Source organism: Phoxinus phoxinus (genome assembly GCF_949152265.1).
Source record: "Phoxinus phoxinus genome assembly, chromosome: 23".
NCBI lineage: Eukaryota > Metazoa > Chordata > Actinopteri > Cypriniformes > Leuciscidae > Phoxinus > Phoxinus phoxinus.
In genome coordinates this window covers 19,010,569-19,028,581 of record NC_136898.1, presented here as the reverse complement: position 1 = coordinate 19,028,581, position 18,013 = coordinate 19,010,569, and the positions used below count along the sequence as shown (strand labels likewise).

Below are 18,013 nucleotides of genomic sequence, written 5' to 3'. Positions count from 1 at the left end.
ATTTGTGAACAATTGAGAGAAATAGGCCTTTTGTGTAGGCTACAGAAATAGTATTTATATTTCTTATAGTTTGAGTTCAGCTCACGAAAAATGGGTGCAAAAACAAAAGTGTTGCGTTTATAATTTTGTTGAGTGAAGATAACCACTGAGATGAACGCTAAATAATAAAATTTAGATTTAAAATGTCACCACAACATATATAATTACACTAAACAAGACTGCAGTAAAATAAAATAGTTTTTATGACATAGAAGAAAATCTGTCTTTTTTATTTTCTTTAAAAAATTACGTTTTCATAACAAAAAATAGTTGTTTTTCAGGTGTTGCGGCGTCTCCGCGACAGCAGGGGCAGCAGCGCCCGATGAGCATCACACACAGCCTTGACGTGGAGGAGAGACATACCTCTGTTTGTTATTTAGCAGTCTGCTGTTGTTTCAAACGCCTGCTTAATTCATTATACATTTAACAGCCGATTTTGATGTACAGTCATTAACAGCCACAATATGCGTTCATAACACGCCTAATAATGCATTTGTGCAGCGCTTGAGGAGCAGATTCCGGGGTGTGTTTTCCAGTGTTTTGAGAGGCAGAAGCGTGTGGTGAGTGTTTGCAAGAGGCCAGATTTATGGTTCTTAACATACACACGACTTTTAATATACAGCCTATGGAAAAATAATAAGTTCTTCATGTTGAAATAATAATACTGCCAGCATAACGTCACTGTTTCTGTACTAAACCATCAGACGAGCTTCACAGGACCTAAATGAAACCACTGCTAAATGAAATAACATTAGTAAATTAAGTAAATTAAGCAGGGGAAAGTGATCTCAATCATCACCTGTCACCTGACTTCACGCCCTGGCATCCATACAGTGCTTAAATGTAATAATTTTTTAGACTTTCTGCAGGTGGTACCAAATTAATGCACTGGTTGTACAGTTGTCATGTCACGTCAGTGGTGTTGTGAAGCAGTTTAATTACATGACTAAATGAGTAGTGTTTTTCTGTAGGCTGAATAATCATGGGTTCACTCGGGAGCCGGTTCCAGCCGTCGGCCCGGGGCCCGGAGGAGGCCCTGGAGAGGCAGTGCGCTGGAAACAGGCACAGCTGTGAGTGCAGGAAGAGGAAGCGCAGCTCCCGCTGTGAGTGTGACAGCGAGCCGGAGGAAGAGGACAGCCAGCTGGACACGCCACGCAGGTCAGAATACACACACCGCTGCCGCTCAAAAGATTGGGGTCGGTCAATTAGAAGTTTTTGTTTTTGAAAGAAGTCTCTTCTGCTCACTGCATTTATTTGATCAAAAATACAGTGAAATATTGTTACAATTTAAAATAACTGTTTTCTATTTGTATATGTTTTAAAATATCATATGATTGCAAAGCTGAATTTTCAGCATTATTACGCCAGTCTCAATAGCTATGCTTCCACACACGTACGGAAGTGAATTTTTTTTCTCTTGAACACTTGGGATGGAAACGTTGCTTTATTCGCAAATTTTTTATGTGATATTTCAATTTTGGCGCATTAGTTACATACACAACTTTGAGCTAATGTCACATTATCCTTCAGAAATTATGCTGATTTGCTGCCCAAGAAACATTTCTTGTTATAATCAATGTTGGAAACAGTTGTTTTGCTGTATCTTTTTGTGGAAATTGTTTATTTGATGAATAGAAAGTTTTAAAGAACAGCATTTACAGTCAAACCAATATTATTATTTTTTACTAGTGGGTGCAGGACACTCTAGTTCATATATGTGGGAGAGGATAGCAAAATAAGTGAGGAGAGTAAAATAAAGTAAACTGTGACACATTATACCCAAATATTCTTCATACAGTGGAGTACCAGTAACATTATAAAAATTTGGGACCAAAATTCTTTCAGACACTTTGACCTGGCCATGTGTTCTTCTTTATTTGCTTATGCAACCTTTTTACACCACAGACTGAACAAAATGAAGCATTGCTTGTTAACTGGTTTACCTAAATTGGTATTATCTAATTGTGTACTTAAATTTAACAGCTGACAGCTATTCAACATAATTAATGTAAGAGAGTCTAACAGAAGGATGGCCAAAACCAGTGAAATATCAACTCATTACTCTGAGTTCTTGTCATATTTTATTATCATTTTCTAAACCATAGCGAATAAACTGATAATGTGAGAAATACATTTTGGTTTGACTGTATTTGAAATATAGATGTCTTAACTGTCACTTTTGATCAATCAACTGTCACATTTATATATTTTTATAAGAAAGAAATTAATACTTTTACTCAGCAAGGAGTAAAAGTATTCATTTCTTTCTTATAAAAATATATAAATGTGACGGTTGATACCTGCATTGTCACATTAATTATAGTGTTGTTTGATTGTATTTGATAGATGTTTTTGTCTGCATTCTTTCTTTCTTTCTGCGGACAGGAAGAAGTTGAAAAGCACCTCGAAGTACATCTACCAGACACTGTTCCTGAATGGAGAGAACAGTGACATCCAGATCCGTGCCCTGGGGCAGGAGTGGAACCTGCATAAAATATACCTGTGTCAGGTTGGTCCAGCTGTTCAGTCCTCCTAATAACAGACTACTCATTTCGCTTTTGATCCCCCCTTTCATTTTCCTGTTTGGAAACAGTCCGGCTATTTCTCCAGCATGTTCAGCGGATCCTGGAAGGAGTCTAACATGATGGTTATTGAGCTTGAGATCCCAGACCAGAATATTGACACTGAGGGTGAGGATTTTACACCACCTTGATCCAATGAACACATTTAAGTTGTTGCATTTGTATTGTGGACATTCACATCCTGACCTTGTTTTCTTCTCCATCTGTAGCCCTGCAAGTGGTGTTCGGGTCGCTCTACAGGGATGACGTATTGATCAAACCAAGTCGGGTTGTTAATATTCTCGCTGCTGCTTGTATGCTTCAGTTGGTAAGAACGTCTAGGGTTAAAAACAGCGTCTGATCCGTAAATATATGCGATTTCTCTCGGTCACGTGGCCTATCTTACATTTTTGATCATGTGCACACATTTTTATTTCCAAAATGTGCGGTTGTGAATTCTGCTTATCAACTTGTTAGCTACATAAAATGATCTAATCCACTAGATAGATGAAATTACTAGAATTACTTCTGATAGTCATAGTGACATATCCGTATGAATGGGTTTCGCCATCTATGCTGTCATTTTTCAGCAAAAGTGTTAATGAATGCATGGCTGTCTTAGAGTTTCAGTTTGATTTTAATAATTATAATGTCTAGGTGTTATTGAGCTACCATTCAAAGGTGTGGATTTAGTATGTTTAAAAAAAGAAAAGAGATTATAACTTTTATTCAGCAAGGATTCATCAAATTGAACAAAAGTGATAGTCAAGACATTTAAAATGTTACAAAAGATTTCTATTTCCAAACTGTTTAGAGGCACAACTGTTTTAAACATTGATAATAATAATAATCATCATATTAGAATGATTTCTGAAGGATCACGTGACACTGAGTAATGATGCTGAAAATTCAGCTTTATATCACAGGAATAAATTACATTTCATAATATATTGCAAAAATACTTGCAGCCTTGGTGAGAATGAGACTTCTGTTAAAACAGAACCCATTTGTTTTATTTTTTTATTTAAAGCAGGGCTATGCAGTTTCGGGAATTTCTTCGCTGTATTCTCGCTTTTTGCTCGCAGGTTTCTCTAGAGCTCCCCCTACAGCTTCGGAATAGATATTTGACAGCACTGTCGAAAAACTTGTTGGTGACTCTCAGATACCAGAGGCTAGTAGATCAACAACATCAAAGTAGACGGGACATTCTTTACAACGTCTTCATTCGGGTTCGAACAGCTTGAGGGAGCGCAATAATGACAGAATTTTAGCAGATTACTTTTTGCCGTAAAGCAATTCTTTACATCGCGAGACCTGATATCACGCGATACTTCCTGACGCCGCGTTCGGCGGCCCGCCGGCTCAAAATTGCAAGTGTGTTTTTTTTCAAGGTTTTTTTTAAGTGTGCGAAACGACCACCATTCAACCCGAAAAAAGTAATATAACCATTCTAATGACTCAAGCTGTTCAGTTAAGGTAAAAAACCTGCATAGTTCACCTTTAAAAGAGCTTGTGTGAAAACTGTATAATATTTAATATTTATAATATAATTCTTGTGTTCTTAACAAATGCAAATGTTGACAGGGCAATACAAATCTGAACTACTGGAATGACAAGACAAGCAGAAAAAAAATCCTCACTGCTGCAGAAAGCGACAAATACACACCCAATCAGAATCACTCTCCCAGCAACACCTTAGCAACCAGATAGCAACACGCCTATAGCCACCAACTACACTTTTTAATCACTGGTGCAGGTTGTCTTTCTATGGTCATCCTTAATAATATGCTTTTTGTCTATCCCAGGATGGATTAATCCAGCAGTGTGGAGAGACCATGAAGGAGAACGTGAACGTGAAGACCGTGTGCAGCTATTATAACTCAGCCACCATGTACGGCTTGGACTCCGTCATGAAGAAGTCAGTAGTCTTGTTTGATTCCCTTCACTATTCTCCAACACTCCTGTGACATAACGAGCATGTTGCATGTGCTTTGCAGGTGTTTAGAGTGGCTCCTCAATAACCTCATGACGCATCAGAACGTGGACCTCATGAAGGAGCTCGGGTACAGTCTTACTTCATGCATCTGAAGGTTTCGTTTTTATAAGTGTTTGGTCTCATTTATATGTGTGTGTAGGGTGGAAATTATGGAACAACTTATTCAGTCTTCCGATCTGTTCGTAATGCAAGTGGAGATGGACGTCTACACCGCGCTGAAAAAGGTAGTGATGTGGGATGTGATCCACATGTCTTCTGCCCCCTGGTGGTTTAAACATGCTTCAGGAAGTAGATGGAAATATAATACATTTAAATATGTTTTTGATGATTGTGAAGAAATAATACCAAAAGAACAAAATTATAAGGAGAAAAAAAGAATACACTTTATACTGTTACTGATATTTCTAAAGATAATGTTTAGTGGATTTAAGCAACTTGGGCTTTCTTAATATTTCATACATTAATTATAGAACATTTGGGTTTAAAACATGATGCAACATGTATTTGAGGGATTATATTAGTATATATATATATATTTATATCTATATATTAGTCGGGCTTTACACGGTTTAGTTTTGTTTATTTATATAATCCCTCAGCGAGACTGCATTTGTTTGATTAAAATACAAAATTTATTAATTAGCCTGATTTGTTTTTTATGTAACGGTTTTCTACATTGATGATAATAATAAATGTTTCTGGAGCATATTAGAATGATGCTGAAAATTCAGCTTTGCATCACAGGAATAAATTATATTTTAAAATAAATGTAATTAATTGTAGTAATATTTCACAATGTTGCTGTTTTTGTATTTTTGAGCAAATTAATGCAGCCTTGGTGAGCATAAGAGACTACTTTCAAAAAAATTATGTTTCCAAACTTTTAAAGAATGAATGTCAGGCTTTATAGGGTTAAGTCTGTGTTTTTAGTGGTGCGCTGAAATTACATCACAGCTTAATATTATTATTTTTATTTTTATTTTTATTTTTTTCAGTGGATGTTCTTGCAGCTTAATCCATCCTGGGATGGTCCTATCAAACAGCTTCTGCTCGATGCAGATTCCTGGCTGTGTAAAAGAAGAAGTGGTACGTTCCACGCATACAAATGCTTACACACATGTCTATAATCTTCCTCTAACCTCCACACTCGTACACAGAGGCTGGAGAACCGGAGCCCTTTCTGAACTCGGATGACGGGATGCCCTTCGTCCCCGTTTTCCGACTCATCCGCCTGCAGTACATCATTAATGACCTGGCCTCCGCCCGCATGCTGGAACGGGACAACATCCTCCCGCCCGGTGACTCTCCTGCTCCAATCAGAACTTGCATGAATCCAGTCAGATTAAATATTTTTGAGAAAGCTTTTGCTATTTTTCTGTGCAGTTTGCATCATCTTGTCCTGAACCGGTCCATTGTTTTCCGAGGCGGATGTTAGTGGGGCATATATATTAACCCAACTTCCTCTTGTGTGTTTATCAGAGTGGCTGAGCACCGTGTACAAGCAGCAGTGGTTCGCCATGCTGAGGACAGAACATGATAATGATAACGGGTGAGAGAACGTCCAACACCTGCACTGCTACACATTAAACATGTGGTTTGAATTGCAAATGAGTGAATCTGATCGTTACAGACCACAAGAGGCCAATAAAGAGGAGTTTGAGCTGAACAGCATGCGCTGTGGACGGAAACTGACCAAAGATGGAGATGTGAGTTGGACTCTTGCTATACAACATATTGCATATTTGTGTTTTGAATAACATGTATGTATTTTCGTTGTGTCTACAGTACTGTTGGCGGTGGACGGGGTTCAATTATGGTTTTGACCTGCTGGTGACGTACACAAATCGCTTCATAATCTTTAAGAGAAACACCCTCAGTCAGCCATGTGGGGGCGCTGTCAGCTTACAGCCACGACGCCACCTTGCGTACCGGTGAGCTGTGACACATCTGCTTATTTTTCTCACATTATATTACATTGCATTACATTATGAAGGAATGAGTATTATAATATAGCAATTTATCTTACACATCTTCCTACAAATAATAATAATGCTTACTTGTACAATGTGTATATGTTTGTTCATACTGTACATGTATGGAAATTGTTTCTTAGTAATAAAATTGTCTATTTATCTAGAAAACTTAAATGTATAAAAAAATATAAAAAAAAATTATTATATGCTTTGAATAATTAATAAATTCATTAAATTATTGAATCATTTCAATTACTTTTAATTAATTAAATATTCAGTAACTAATTTAATTGTATTTATTAATGAATTGTATATTAAATAATAGTAGAAATGTATTTTTAAATCAGTTTTTAATATGGTATTTAGCAAGGTGGAAAACTTTTTTTTTTATTATAATTGATCATTTCTGTTACTTTATTATTCATTCATTTTTACATTTATTTTAAGTTAATATTTAAATAAATTATGATAAATGTTTTAAAATATCAACTATATTTTTAGTTTAGTGTTTAACAAATTTTTTTTATTATTGATTTATTTTTCAGATTGCGCCTTGCTTCCTTTGATAGCAGTGGAAAAGTGGTTTGCAGCCGGTCGACTGGCTACCAGCTTGTGACCCTTGAAAAGGACCAGGTATTCTGTCATCATAATGTCGAATATAAAATCATTTTGTTTCCAGTAACTTGACCGAAGTACTTCCCTGTGTCACATTGACAGGAATATGTGGTGATGAACCTGGACAGCCGGCTCTTGTCTTTCCCTCTGTATGTGTGCTGTAACTTCCTCTACACGTCTCCGTCCAGTGAGAGGAGAGGCGACACACCAGAGCCAGAGAGCAGCAGCGCACGCAGTGTGTCGTGACCCAACACCGCCTGGAATCGAGCCTCTTTTTATTATTTATGTTCTGTTCGCCTCATGTATATTATTTCATTTGTTTTATTTGTATCCTTAATTTGTAAATAGTCAGGTGCCTTTTAAATAATTTACTATATATCAGTATCAGAGCTAAGAGTGAGTGCTCTTGATCCTGGACTTCACGTTCTTTCTGCCCGTTTGATTCTGTTTGTAAGTTATTTGCTGGAAGTTGTCTTATATTTAAACATTTATTAATGTTATTGTTAGGCTGATTGTTATTTGGTCAGGCATTCCCACATTTTTTTTCTTTACAAAAAAAAAAAAAGTATTGGTTTTTGTACTCTCTCAATCGTTTGAAATTGGTGCTAACATGATAGAAGTTGTTGTTTTTGTCAATGCATGCTGATGTAGGATCAGTGGAGGTTGAACAGGCATGTGTTGGTTTACCAGCAGGGCATTTCAAGTGACTTCCACAAGTGTCTAATGAAAATTTATACACAATGTGTTTTTGGTTAAATGTAAATATTGTTGGACCAAAGCATCATACGATAGAAATTCTTATAAGATGTACATTAAAACAGCAATGACAGAAGAAATTGTTCGTTTTTTTTTTATCCAGTATGAAAAACATCTCATTCTCACTCCAGTGCAGTAATAAAACCGGCCTAGAACAGTTTCAATGATTTTAATTACCGGTATTATAGACTTCATTTAGAACAGTTAATAGTACAAAGATGTGTATATATAAATATACTGTATATACATTTTATAGCTATATTTATATACATTCATTTTCTATAAATATATATATATTGTAAATATGTTATGTATATTTGTTGTAAAAAAAAAAAAGCATTTTTAGTTATAAAATAATTTTTTAATATTTGGAATGATTAATACTACCATTTTGTGAAGTATTTATTTTAATTAAAAATATTTATTATAAAAAGTATAATTAAAACAAAAACTTATATTTTATATAACATACATATACATTTAAATACATACATTATATATATATGTATGTGAAATACACATCTTTTTTCATTATAATTAAAAATTCAAAAGTTAACTTTTGAAAAAACAAGTATTATATTTATTAATATATATTATACACACATATATTTACATATGTATGCATGTTATATAAAACAACGCCTTGAATTTAATTATAATAAATATTTACAACATTTTTTTTAAATTATAATCAAAATAATTTAACCATACAAAAAAATTCATTTTCTATCATCAAACTTTTTTTTTTCTGTTTCCCTGGGACACATTCAACAGACAGCAAGTTGATTTCGTCACATTTATTGCCTGTACAAAAGCCACAAACAATACAGACAGCAATCGACACACGTCACTCAACAACAAGGTGTCAGCAAAGAGCAAACCTTCCTAGTAAACCGATGAGTTCACGAGCATGATCTGATCTTCACTGCGGTATCGAGTTCAAGCTGTCCTTCAGTCTGCGGGTCACACTGGGCAGCAGGTTCAGGTGCTCGTCCACACAGCTGCCCACACAGCTGTCCATCAGCGCCCGCACAGCAGGCTCCTTCGCCCCGGAGTCAAACAGGTCCTTGGCTTTATCGCTACAGTGCATCGTACACCTCGAGAGACGATCCTGTGGGGGAATCAAGAGTTCTTCCACATCACGCTCTTCCAGCTGGAAGATTAAGAGGTTATGATCTCACAGAACGACTGACCTGAAACTGCTCGAGCTCACTAGTGACCAGTCCTTGAGCTTTAGCCAGCGGTGTGTGGCAGCGCTCGATACACTGGTGCACCTGGTTCATGGACTCGCCGGGACGCTCACAACACTCGGCACTGCAGTGGAACATGCGGCCCTGAGAGCACAACTCAGTGTTAGCAGACGTTTATTCAGTCAACCTCAGATTAATAAGTGGTCAAAGACTAGATTTTAGACATTAAAATACTTCTAGTCAGTATAGAAAATCAGGAGGGAGAGAAAAACAGAATCAATGACAAAACTATGCTTAACATCTCAAAACATTCTTGTATAAAATTAGTTATATGCAGTTTGTATTGCTTCATATTAACAGAAATGATAAGTAAAAAAAAACATTTATTATAATTCTTAACATTATATATTTTTTTTGTATAATCCATTGTATATAAACAATATTTTAATATTAATTCCTTTTACATGTATTGTATATAACTATGTAATTAACTATTAAAAAGTTAACAACTTTTGCTTGTTAAAAAGTTTGGGGTCGTTATGATTTAAAAATATATATATTTTTGAAAAAAGTATTTTATGCTCACCAAGGATGCACTTATTTAATAAAAAATACATTCAACTGTAATATTGAGAAATATTATTTATATTTAAAATAACTGTTTTCTATTTTATTACATTTTAAATTTGTATGTATTCCTGTGATGGCAAAGCTTTAATTTCTTTAATAATAATAGTACTACTAATAATAAAACCATCTTTCTGACCCCAAACTTGTAATGTGTGAATATATGTTTTTTTTAAAGCATTGAAGTATTCAACAAATCAAAAGTGACAGTAAAGACATTTATAACGTTATGAATGATTTGTATTTCAAATAAATGCTATGCTTTAGTACTTAATATTTTTCTTGTGAAAAAAATGCATCATGGTTTCCCTAAAATTATTAAGCAGCAAAAACTGTTTTCAACATTGATAATTATAATAAATGTTTATTGAGCATCAAATCAGCATATTAGAATGATTTCTGAAGGATCATGTGACTGAAGTATCTAATGATACTGGAAATGGCTGCTTACAGTAAAATATAATAAAAATAGAAAACAAGTTATTTTAAATTGTGATCATTTTAACAACATTGCTGAACATTCCTATTCATAGTCATACCATAAAAAAACCCAGAAATGAATGTTGAGCCACAAGGAGCACTAGTGTTCTCGTATCAGCATCTTATCCCTCAGATCAGTTATTCCTGATTTCATGTTTTACAAAGAATCTGAAGGTCATCCTCCTCATCCTCCTCACCTGCATCTTCCGGATGTGCTCTCTCTCGAGACTCTGAACCATGTCCTCCACTGCCTTCTGCACGCGAGCCTGCTGAGCCTCTGCCATTCCTGATCTCACATCCACTGCTTCAGTTCTTCTTTAACCAGCGACTCTATAACGCCATGAATCACAACCAGCACGCTTTACTAACAACTCCTGGCAACCATTACTGAAACCTTACAAATTGCATCTGTTTGAACTGAAAACAAAATTCAATACTAATACAGTAAGGTCACCTCCTACTACACCTAAGCATGCTGCCACAGTGCCACTATAATCACGCCACTTCCGCCATCGTGCGTCCTATTTCCGGTTCCGTAATCCGTACTTCTTCTTTGAAAGGACGAATCTGCGGCTGCTGGATTTCACGCACTTTATTATTTTAACTTCTCAAAACGAGATTTACAGAGGTGAGATGTTTGGTGTTTTGACAGCTGCGTAAACTTGGACGTGACATGCATGACAATGTCGGCATGAAAGTCTTAAGTAGTTTAACTTCTTTGTTTTGAATCCATACTTTGTCCTCTCTATCTACAGCAGTTTTTATCAATGATATTGATTAAAGACTTACATTTTTATTACAGCTTACATTATTAGCTGACTGTCGAAATTGTAAATTGGGCTTATCCATGCTTGTGTTCAAGAACAGACGGAGCTCAACGCGACTGAACTCAACGCAAGATTCACCTTTCACACAGGTGAAAATAGTCTTAAAGGCGCCTGTCAATCATAGACTGTAAAACAATTTGTTAAACGATTCATTAAAAATGGACGAAACGAAAATAATGAGTAGCCTAATCAAATATTTTACTGTTCCTTATTACCAGTGTTGTGCGTAACGCGAGGTATAATCAGATTACTTTTTCAATCAACTAGTAAAATTACTTTAAAATTTACTTTACAAATTAACTTAGTTAACGTTATTTTTCAAATAAGTAACGCAAGATAATTTGTTTTCATATATGAATTGACTGACAGCTCACCTGTCCCAATGTTGAGAGAAATCTGGTATAAGTGCAGAGGTGTTGTGTGCTGACTGAATATGATATGGTAGATATGGTTAGTGCTAGACTAAATGTGAGCACTGCGCATTTACTCATCTCACTGGGACAAAAACAGATTCAATAATCCTCAAAATTAATAAAAACAGACATACTAATACAAGTAAGCAAAAATGGCTTCAGTTAAACATACATTTGGTCATTTTTTTAGTTTGTATTGCTGCATCCAAAAAAGCTTACTCTCGTGAGTAGGAGTTAACGTACTTCGCATCTGTTAAAGTACATTCTATATATAGTATGAGTGTGTGTGTAGTATGAATGTGTGCAGTAATCTGGACTACATTTGCCATGTTGTCATTATCATGTGACCTACCAGCGTCAGTTGCATTGCTTCACTGCCATTCACAAATCCTCTCCCGTGGCCTCATGGGATAGTAAAGTGTCCATATGCACACTTCAGAACTTGAGAACTTTGAATACAGACATACTTATTTTTTCACAACTGTTTTTCGCCTACTATAGCACGTAATGGAATTATGCCAGAGGCTACACCCTATACCCTCATTCTCTATTACCTACATTACTCCACTAATAGCCTATAGTTAACTTATAGTGACTAAAAACGAGTCAGTGCGCCGGAAGCACTGCTGCTTTTGCATAGTTTTCCCTGTACGCGTGAATTTGCATTTTCTTCAGCCTAAGTCTTATTCATTTAACTTTTGGTGTGAAAGGGCCTTTACATTAGCCAGACATATAACTTTTTAATTTATTTAAACTAATACTCCTAGTCAAAACGGTTTTACAACATGTAATATGCATGTCACAGACCATATGATGACATAGTCAAGTTATAACATAAAGAATCTCCCAATCACTGTCTTTTAAACCAGTTCTTTGTAACTTATTGTTAGGAAAAAAACATTTGCACAAATGTGTTGCATTTGACATCCCTGCAAATTCATGAAAATTCCTTCATTGAATATTTTTCTCTAACATATTCATAACCAGATAATAAAATGTAAATCTGAAAGCAAGCTACATGATTTGTTTTGTAAAGCAGAATCTGACCTTTGCTATTAGATGATATTAAACACTGCTATCACTGAAGACATTTCGAACATCCACCTTCTTCCAAAGTACATTTCCTCAATGAAAAAAAAGTTTATGATCTCATGTAAATGCCTCGTTTACCTATTTTCTTCCATTTCTTTTTCAGATGTTATTATTTGTGAAACACTAAATCCCTAGAATGTCTCTGAGACACCTGTCGGTGAAGGCTCTCCTCTTCATTGGGCTTTGTCAAGTAGGACGCAGGGGTTTTGCCTCTGCTCCTGAAGTCAGAGAGCCACCCAAGAAAATCGGTATGGCCAAATTCACATAATTTAAACAGTTTATTGAACCTTTAGCCTAAATCTAAAAATATTTGTTTTAGATTTTGTATCATATTTTATACACCAGGCTTTTACGGCTCATATAGGATGATATAGTGAGAAATATTGAGGTCACACTTGAGGAGGAGAAAAACACCTCCAAACTGTCCAAAAGTCCAAACTGAGCAAAATTCTGCTATTTTGTGCAGATGTTATTTGTATGGCCAAAATGTATATAGCCTAGCTTGTAAAACCAGTATAGCAGACTACTTGCATAAAATGCACATAAATATCAGTTTTCACTCTATATATCTAATAATATGATATATATGATATTAAGATATTATGTTTACATAATTCAATTATTTTGTGGGTGAAAACATATAATGCAATGCAATACAATGATAATTGCAAGATATATTAATAAACGTTCTTCAAAAGCCTGATGTATCATATTTGATACTCGCATTTTAATGTGATTTTTCTAAGAAAATATGTATGGATAATCAAATAAACCTCAGTTGCTTCAGTCCAGTGAGTGTTCATCTTGAAATATTAGAAATTATTATTTTTACTTGATTTTTATTTTCACAGCAAAAAGACAATTACACTAAAATACCCTTTACTTGCTAAAAACATTTGAATTGTGAATATTGCATGTACCGGTAAAGGAAAATGCATGTAGTAAATTGTGTACAACAGGTTTTTCAGCATGTTGTTCATTTATAGGCTTTAGAAATGTATGTACCAAATATGAGACGGTATACTTTATAACTGGTGTGTTTGGTGGGATCTGATGGTTTAAGTGTCCATTTCTTCTTCAGCAATAATTGGGGGTGGTATTGGAGGCACGGCAGCAGCGTTTTTCTTGAGACAAGAGTTTGGGCCGGGAGTGAAGATCGAAGTGTTCGAGGCGGGGACTGTCGGAGGGCGTCTGGCCACTGAGAACATTGGAGGATACGAGTATGAGACGGGGGGATCCATTATTCACCCCCTTAACCTGCACATGAAGTACTTTCTGGACAGACTCGGTCAGTGTCCACTTCCCTCTCAAGATCTTTAAACAAATCTTACGATGTTCTTCTACGAAACAACTGGATATATTCAGTTTAATCTAGAAAACTAAAGTGTCACTTCAGGGCTTTTCACACTTGAAATGTAATTTCACACTGTACATTCCTAAACCCTGGGTTAACATCCTTATTTGCATATTTGCAGTGCCAAGGTCACTGATTGGACGAGCACAGCATCGATTTATATAAAATCAAATTTTATACATTGCCGACTGTGCTGTCAAGTATTACGAATCAAAACCTTCTTTACACCAACTGACACATTTTCTGCTACCATTCGACGCTAAAACGGCTGTTACAACATAAGTGTTTCCGTGACTGTCCAAAGCACAGGAATTTGAGGCACGTGATTGGCTGCTAGCTGTAACATTCTAACACCAGATCAGATAATTTCACACGTTCGGCACCGCATTAGAGAGCTAACTGTGCAAAAGCACTGCTAACCCTGCTCCGGACCAGGGTTTCATAACCCCGGGTAAAAAGCGATAACCCTGCTTTTAAATTATATGTGTGACCTTAACCTGGGTTTAAAAGCAGGGTTTAGAGCGACGACAACCCGGGTTAAGTGCGAAAAGCCCTATCTCATGTCATTGTCTTTGATCAGGTATGTCACCTCGTGCTGATGTACCTTCTAAACTGGCGATATTTGACGGGAAGGAGCTGACCTTTGAAGAGAGCGACTGGTTCATCGTGAATTTCATACGCATGCTTTGGAGATATGGATTCTACTTCATTCGAATGAATATGTGGGTGGAGGGTATACTGGACAAGTTTATGAGGTTTGTCTGTCGTGTTGCCTTAATTCATCTAGTGAGGAATTGAATGATCACGATCAGTAAGTTCTCAAGGTCCTTGTATTGTCCCTTTCTGTCCTCTGTGTAGGATATATCAGTACCAGCAGTTTGGCTACTCGTTCTCCAGCGTGGAGAAGCTGCTGCATGCTATGGGTGGAGACGGTTTCCTCACTCTGGTCAATCAGACGCTGGAGGAGGCCATGCTGGCCGAGGGCTTCTCTCAGGTCTTTCTCAATGACATGGTAGCACCCATCACACGAGTCAACTACGGCCAAAGTGTCCGAATCAATGGATTTGCAGGTATGTTAATTTCAGCATTAATAACAAATGGGGATATAACAAATTGTTTTGTGTAAATTATAAACAACTATTGCTACTTAAACAGTGTAAATAGCCGCTGCTTTAAAATATTTATAATACTCTGAATGTTTGTGCCAAATCAAAATCATCTGGTGCAACCAGTGTACAAACATGCAGGGAAATCATATCATGACTGTTTGTCAAAGTCAGTTTGTCTCTAAAAAGATCAGATAATTTGACCTTTTTATGACAAGGCAAAGTTAGTTCAGGTTGAAGAATGTCATGTGGTGCGACGCCGTAAAAACTTAATGAGATTTACAAATTCATTATATTTCTAATAAAAATATACTTTTCACATTGAAAAATTTATTGAAAACTTTTCTGAACATAATGATTAAGGTGTGTATTCGCAGTGTAAGGAAAATGTTATTATTTGGTTACACCACATGACATTTTTAGTCATTATTTATCCTTTTCTTCATTTTTTAAAAGTTTTTTCAAAATTATATGAAACCAACATACATTTAAAAATGTAACAACCAAAGCATACATTTAAATAAAAAAAACGTTTAATTTTTTTTTTGCCTTTTCTTAATCATGTACACTATTATTTGTCATTGTCTCAAATGCCATAGAGATCATGTGCTGTAATTACGTAACAGCAAAGTTAGCATTTTTAGTTTTGTACCATAAAGTTGTTGTTGTGTTGGGTCGTCAACACTTGATATCTGATGTATTATCTTGTTGTCTTAATGTGTAATTGGTCCAACAGCAAATGCATTTATATAAACACTGATTTAATACTTACAGAAGTGTGTGAATATGGTGTATTCCTTTTGTAGGCGCTGTTGCACTAGCAGGAGCCGAGTCAGGTTTGTGGGCAGTGGATGGAGGGAATAAGTTGGTTTGTTCCGGGCTTTTGTACCAGAGCAAAGCCGAGCTTGTTCCAGCTCGTGTGACTACCATCTCCATAAAGATGAGACCATCCAAAATGGGTACAGTCCACTATAAACATTATAGTAAATCTTTTCTCTCTCAAAGAAATGAACACATTTATTTAGCAAGGATACATTAAACTGACCTAAAGTGACCATAAAGACATTTATAATGTTACAAAAGATTCTGTTTCAGATAAATCCTGTTCTTTTGAACTTTCTATTGATCAAAGAATCCGAACATTTTTTTACACAATGGTTTTCAATGTTGATAATAAGAAGAAATGTTTCTTAAGCATCAAATCAGAATATTATAATGATTTCTGAAGAATCATGTGACACTGCATCACATGAATAAATAAAAAATTGAAAACATATCGTAATAATATTTCACAGTATTACTGCTTCTGTATATTTGACCAAATCAATTCAGCATTGTTGAGCATAAGAGACTAAATAAAATATTAAAATCTTTTGAATGGTTATGTGTCTCTAGTCTGGTCATATTTATATATTTTTTTGTTGCCCTTTCAGGTTCAGTCACAAATTTCTATGAGGTGAACTACGTTGGTGAGTCTGGTGCCGCCCATTCCATGTACGACATAGTTGTAGTCGCCACACCTCTCCACCAGGGCATGTCTGACATCAACTTCTCAGGCTTTTCTCCACCCATTCCATCCCACTTCCCCGGCCGTTACCACCAAACGGTGGCCACGCTGGTCCACGGCCTGCTCAATGTGTCCTTTCTGGGCTCCACAGAAAAACCGGAAGACTTCTACGTATCCGATGTCCTCACGCTGGACAACAAAGCCGCCGACATCCTGAGCCTGAGCTCTCTGAGCCCGGTGAAGATTCCCAAGGGCTACACCCCAGGCCCTGCCAGCAAAAGCAAAGTATGGAAGATCTTCTCGTCCCAGCCTCTTTCCCAGCAGCATCTGCAGCAGATCTTCCTGTCCTGGGACTCTGTGTGGGAGAAGAGCTGGCTCGCGTACCCCTCCTACAACCCGCCGCACCGCAGGACGCCTCCCTTCATCCTCCACGATCGCCTCTACTACCTCAACGCCGTGGAGTGGGCGGCCAGTGCCATGGAGATGAGCGCCATTTCGGGCCGTAATCTGGCCCTGCTCGCCCACCACCGCTGGTTCCAGCAGACGGGCAAAATCGACCAGGAGGATCTGCACACCCGCCTCAGAGGTGAACTTTAACAGAAGAGCGATAAACTCTCTCGTGGAGATGAGAGATTGGATTTATGTGCTGTTTATTTGAAAATATTTTTTTCTTGGTGAATCTCATGAAGAAGTCTTATTTATATTTCGCCCCCTAAATAGGAAATTATATTTCACCCATTTTTAGTAATATTATTTCCAGTACAATTAAGCACTAACGTGGAAGAATCTTATTATCATTGCATAAGTTCAATTCAGTATAGTAAATACTTGATCTGTACTACAAATATACTTTACATGATATTATATACATACATTTTATTATAAATAATAGATTTTATATTATATTTTTTTGTCAGTTTTGCGATTCATTCATGATTTTGTTAACAGTGGCCTAGCATTTAATGTACTGTAGCATCACTCAACTTCACTGCAAAAAAAAAAAAAATTGCAATTAATAATTATACTAGAATTTTTACTGGTATCTTTATTATTATAGATTTCTAAACAATAGATTTGTACAATTTGACTTTGTACAGAACACTTAAGGCTAAATCAGCATGTTTCACAGACTACAAAAGCCATAGAGGAAATAATGATTTGACATAGTCTGTCTACATTCGTCTTTGTGGGTGAATCTCTGTAGGGTTGTGTTGTCAAATTTTTTCTCAATTAAGCACTTTTCCCCCATTAAGTTTTTTGTATTCTCATTGATCATTTTGCATTAAAAAAAAAAAAATATATATATATATATATATATATATGTGTGTGTGTGTTTAGCCATATTACATTAAATAAATATTGTAAAGTACTTACCAATTAAAAATATCTAATTAAAGACTACTACTAATATGATGATAATTACAATTCAATACTTCCCCTTGTTTTGTGTTCTAGACGGGTTTCATGAGATTCACTC

General features: G+C 36.0%; 3 protein-coding genes across 3 annotated transcripts; 2 read left to right on the top strand and 1 right to left on the bottom strand.

The window, feature by feature from the left end:
- The first annotated feature begins 316 nt into the window (after nucleotides 1-316).
- Nucleotides 317-8,135, top strand: gmcl1 (germ cell-less, spermatogenesis associated). Its single transcript, XM_079600432.1, has 15 exons — nucleotides 317-599; nucleotides 1,011-1,197; nucleotides 2,425-2,548; nucleotides 2,633-2,729; nucleotides 2,831-2,928; nucleotides 4,406-4,518; nucleotides 4,598-4,663; nucleotides 4,736-4,820; nucleotides 5,592-5,682; nucleotides 5,754-5,894; nucleotides 6,076-6,145; nucleotides 6,227-6,302; nucleotides 6,382-6,527; nucleotides 7,115-7,202; nucleotides 7,287-8,135. Exons 2-15 carry the CDS (start codon nucleotides 1,022-1,024, stop codon nucleotides 7,428-7,430), a joined length of 1,515 nt encoding a protein of 504 aa, XP_079456558.1. The 5' UTR covers nucleotides 317-599; nucleotides 1,011-1,021; the 3' UTR covers nucleotides 7,431-8,135.
- A 359-nt stretch (nucleotides 8,136-8,494) lies between these two features.
- Nucleotides 8,495-10,806, bottom strand: fam136a (family with sequence similarity 136 member A). Its single transcript, XM_079598831.1, has 3 exons — nucleotides 10,435-10,806; nucleotides 9,134-9,274; nucleotides 8,495-9,051 (listed from the first exon to the last, which is right to left on the bottom strand). The coding sequence occupies exons 1-3, from the start codon at nucleotides 10,519-10,521 to the stop codon at nucleotides 8,863-8,865; spliced, it is 417 nt and encodes a 138-aa protein (XP_079454957.1). The 5' UTR covers nucleotides 10,522-10,806; the 3' UTR covers nucleotides 8,495-8,862.
- pcyox1 (prenylcysteine oxidase 1) lies at nucleotides 10,706-17,269 on the top strand. Its single transcript, XM_079598828.1, has 7 exons — nucleotides 10,706-10,865; nucleotides 12,673-12,817; nucleotides 13,651-13,857; nucleotides 14,504-14,678; nucleotides 14,782-14,993; nucleotides 15,836-15,988; nucleotides 16,463-17,269. Exons 2-7 carry the CDS (start codon nucleotides 12,706-12,708, stop codon nucleotides 17,131-17,133), a joined length of 1,530 nt encoding a protein of 509 aa, XP_079454954.1. The 5' UTR covers nucleotides 10,706-10,865; nucleotides 12,673-12,705; the 3' UTR covers nucleotides 17,134-17,269.
- The last annotated feature ends 744 nt before the right edge of the window (nucleotides 17,270-18,013 follow it).

Coding starts and splice junctions, on each gene's coding strand:
- pcyox1 (XM_079598828.1), top strand. CDS start 12,706: ATGTCTCTGAGACACCTGTCGGTGAAGGCTCTCCTCTTCATTGGGCTT. Junction 14,994..15,835: donor CCGAATCAATGGATTTGCAG/GTATGTTAATTT, acceptor TTCCTTTTGTAG/GCGCTGTTGCACTAGCAGGA. Junction 15,989..16,462: donor GATGAGACCATCCAAAATGG/GTACAGTCCACT, acceptor TTGCCCTTTCAG/GTTCAGTCACAAATTTCTAT.
- gmcl1 (XM_079600432.1), top strand. CDS start 1,022: ATGGGTTCACTCGGGAGCCGGTTCCAGCCGTCGGCCCGGGGCCCGGAG. Junction 2,549..2,632: donor ATAAAATATACCTGTGTCAG/GTTGGTCCAGCT, acceptor GTTTGGAAACAG/TCCGGCTATTTCTCCAGCAT. Junction 7,203..7,286: donor TGACCCTTGAAAAGGACCAG/GTATTCTGTCAT, acceptor TCACATTGACAG/GAATATGTGGTGATGAACCT.
- fam136a (XM_079598831.1), bottom strand. CDS start 10,521: ATGGCAGAGGCTCAGCAGGCTCGCGTGCAGAAGGCAGTGGAGGACATG. Junction 9,275..10,434: donor AGCACATCCGGAAGATGCAG/GTGAGGAGGATG, acceptor TTGTGCTCTCAG/GGCCGCATGTTCCACTGCAG. Junction 9,052..9,133: donor GTGAGCTCGAGCAGTTTCAG/GTCAGTCGTTCT, acceptor ATTCCCCCACAG/GATCGTCTCTCGAGGTGTAC.